The 2,954-nt window shown below is 55.7% G+C and overlaps 2 protein-coding genes across 4 annotated transcripts in view; one reads left to right on the top strand and one right to left on the bottom strand.

The window, feature by feature from the left end:
• The window catches only part of TEN1 (TEN1 subunit of CST complex), a 26,484-nt gene extending 24,937 nt beyond the window's left edge, over positions 1 to 1,547 (bottom strand). Inside the window, exon 1 of the mRNA XM_017535806.2 lies at positions 1,409 to 1,547. The gene's annotated coding sequence lies outside the window, so the exon portion shown is untranslated. The remainder of the gene's footprint in view (positions 1 to 1,408) is intronic.
• A 26-nt stretch (positions 1,548 to 1,573) lies between these two features.
• ACOX1 (acyl-CoA oxidase 1) overlaps positions 1,574 to 2,954 on the top strand; it is a 30,346-nt gene continuing 28,965 nt past the window's right edge. The window contains exons 1-2 of one of the 3 annotated variants that reach the window (XM_017535801.2): positions 1,574 to 1,963; positions 2,237 to 2,396. In XM_017535801.2, coding sequence (XP_017391290.1) covers positions 1,855 to 1,963; positions 2,237 to 2,396 — 269 coding nt within the window. In that variant the 5' untranslated portion in view covers positions 1,574 to 1,854. The remainder of the gene's footprint in view (positions 1,964 to 2,236; positions 2,397 to 2,954) is intronic. The other 2 variants (XM_017535800.1, XM_017535802.2) reach the window with 2 other exon arrangements.

Raw genomic sequence — 2,954 nt, 5'->3', positions numbered from 1 at the left:
TTTTTGAAATGGAGTCTCACTCTGTCACTAGGCTGGAGCGAAGTGGCACGATCTCCGCTCGCTGCAACCTCCACCTCCCAGGTTCAAGCGATTCTCCTGCATCAGCCTCCCGAGTGGCTGGGACTACAAGTGCACACCATCACGCCCAGCTGCTTTTTGTACTTTTAGTAGAGACAGGGTTTCACCAAGTTGGCCAGAATGGTCTCGATCTCTTTAACCTCGTGATCCACCCGCCTCAGCCTCCCAAAGTATTGGGACTACAGGCGTGAGCCACCGCGCCTGGACTTTGTTTTGTTTGACAGAGTCTCGCTCTGTCGCCCATGCTGGAGTGTGGCTTGATCTCGGTTCACTGCAATCTCCACCTCCCGGGTTCAAGGGATTCTCCTGCCTCAGCCTCCCGAGTAGCTGGGATTACAGGCGCCCGCTATCATGCCTGGCTAACTTTGTACTTTTAGTAGATACGGGGTTTAACCACGTTGGTCATGCTGGTCTCAAACTCCTGACCTCAAATGATCCACCCGCCTCTGCCTCCCAAAGTGCTGGGATTACAGGTGTGAGCCACCGTGCCTGGCTGGAGTGCCAGCTTTTAACAAGAGGAATAAAATTCACAGTAACCAGGCTAAACGTTTGGGGTCATTAAAAAGTGTATCAGTAACAGTGTCTTGCCCTAATACTAGAGCCTGAACCAAAAGGAAGCATCTGTAATTTTTCTACTTTTAGTAGGTACGGGGTTTTGCCGTATTGGCCAGGCTGGTCTCGAACTCCTGACCTCAGGTGATCCACCGGACTCGACCTCCCAAAGTGCTGGGATTACAGGAGTGAGCCACGGCGCTCAGCCAGTCCTACACTAAGTTTTAACAGTAAGTGTGCACTTCCCACTTTGATAACGACGACGATTAGGGCGAAACCAAAGAAGTCTGGATTCCAAGACCTCTAGTAACTACCAGGTTGGGAAGAAAAAAATGTCTGATTTTCCAGGCTTAGAGCAGCAATGCCCGCCCGGCCTCATTCTAAATCCGCCTCCACCCCTTCAACACGGGCAATGCCCACAATCCCACACTCTGGGCCCCGGAGCCCACGCCTCTGGCAGTAAAGACGCCATTATCTTAACAAAAGGTAACTAGAGCCTCTCCCCGCAAGAGACTTTTTTCCCGTCCCATTCTCCTCCGACCCGGGTGGACTTGGCAAAAGCCTAACGATCCTCGCTCGCAATTCCACAAAGCCAGTCTCCCGCGCCCGGCTCTAGAGTCTCCTGCCCCATTTCATTTCCAGGGAGGCTTAAGGGTGCGGACCCGGAAGCGTGACGGACAGGGACGGGGAGGGGGCGAGGGAGCGGTTCCAAGGCGAAGGCGCAGGCGCAGTCCCTCCTCAGCCTCGTTGACCCGCCCCTTGCAAGGCCCCTGCCAACCTGTTCTGGGCGTCGCCGGGGCCTCGAGTTTCCTCTTCCCGCCCCGCGTTGGTCACGTGACGGGGGAGGAGGTGAGATATAAAAAGTGCCTCACTGTCCTACTCCGCCGACGGCCCGTGGGGCGATTTCTTGACCTTCTTGGGAGTCCGTCGCCCGAGGGACCTCTCGGGAGCCTCCCCTGGCCAGGAGCAGGGGATTCGTCTGCCCCGCGACCCGCCCCAGTCACGGCGGGGACGTCGCCCCCTTCGGATCGGTCGCAGTCGGTCACGCGCTGAGGGTGCCGCGGGGAAAGAGAAGGGGCGGGCCTGGGCGGGCCGGGCGAGCGGAGGCGGGGACTCGCGCTGTCCTGAGGCTGCATCTTAGGGCCCGGCCGGCGCTGGAGCCGCAGACTTTGGTTGTCACTGCCTCTTCCGACGGTGCTTACTTCGCTGCCGCTGGCCATCATCATGAACCCGGACCTGCGCAGGGAGCGGGACTCCGCCAGCTTCAACCCGGAGCTGCTTACACACATCCTGGACGGCAGCCCCGAGAATACCCGGCGCCGCAGAGAGATCGGTGAGGGCGGCGGGCGAGACCTCCCTCCTTTCCCGAGCAAAGCTGGAGACTCCCTCGATGCGGAGTCAGAGGGCGCTGTGGGGCCTAGGCCCTCTCGCTCAGCGTTAGGGGAGCCGGGACCCCTACTTCGAGGAGCAGCCCGTGTCCCTGGTGGGGGGATATCGCCATTCCCGAGGTGTGTCCGCGACTCTGAAGTCTGTTGTGATCCAGGGAGGGTGGAACGGAGCCCCGAGTGTCTGTCTTCCTTTTAATGCCATTTTAACTCCCTTGCAGAGAACATGATCCTGAACGACCCAGACTTCCAGCATGAGGACTTGAACTTCCTATCTCGCAGCCAGCGTTATGAGGTGGCTGTCAGGAAGAGTGCCATCATGGTGAAGAAGATGAGGGAGTTTGGCATCGCAGACCCTGATGAAATCATGTGGTTTAAAAAGTAGGTATGCCTTAGCACAGAGCAAGTGTTGTTAAATTTGAACTTTAAAGCTGCGGTTTATGGTGTCCTTTCATCACCGTGCTTGACGTTTGAAGATGCAAACTCGTATATTTTCATGCCACTTTAAAGTTATGTGTGTGGAAAATAATGTGATTACTTTTGTATCCAAGCCTTTTGTGGAATGATATGTTTGTACAATGCTGATAATAAGTGGAAATACGGGAGTTTTTGTTCTCAAGAGTCCAGTTTGAAGGTTGTTATAAAAACATTGTTCTAGCCAGGCATGGTAGCTCATGCTTGTAATCCCAGCACTCTGGGAGGCCGAGGTGGCCGGACTACACGATCAGGAGATAGAGACCATTCTGGCCAACATGGTGAAACCCCATCTCTACTAAAAATACAAAAAAGCAGCTGGGCGTGGTGGCCCATGCCTGTAATCCCAGCTACTCGGGAGGCTGAGACAGGGGAATCGCTTGAACCCGAGAAGTGGAGGTTGCAGTGAGCCGAGATCGTGCCACTGCACTCCAACCTGGCAACAGAGTGAGATTCCGTCTCAAA

The sequence above is a fragment of the Cebus imitator genome, unplaced genomic scaffold, assembly GCF_001604975.1.
Source record: "Cebus imitator isolate Cc_AM_T3 unplaced genomic scaffold, Cebus_imitator-1.0 Scaffold93, whole genome shotgun sequence".
In the NCBI taxonomy this organism is placed as follows: Eukaryota; Metazoa; Chordata; class Mammalia; order Primates; family Cebidae; genus Cebus; species Cebus imitator.
This window is presented reverse-complemented; position numbering and strand designations above follow the sequence as displayed.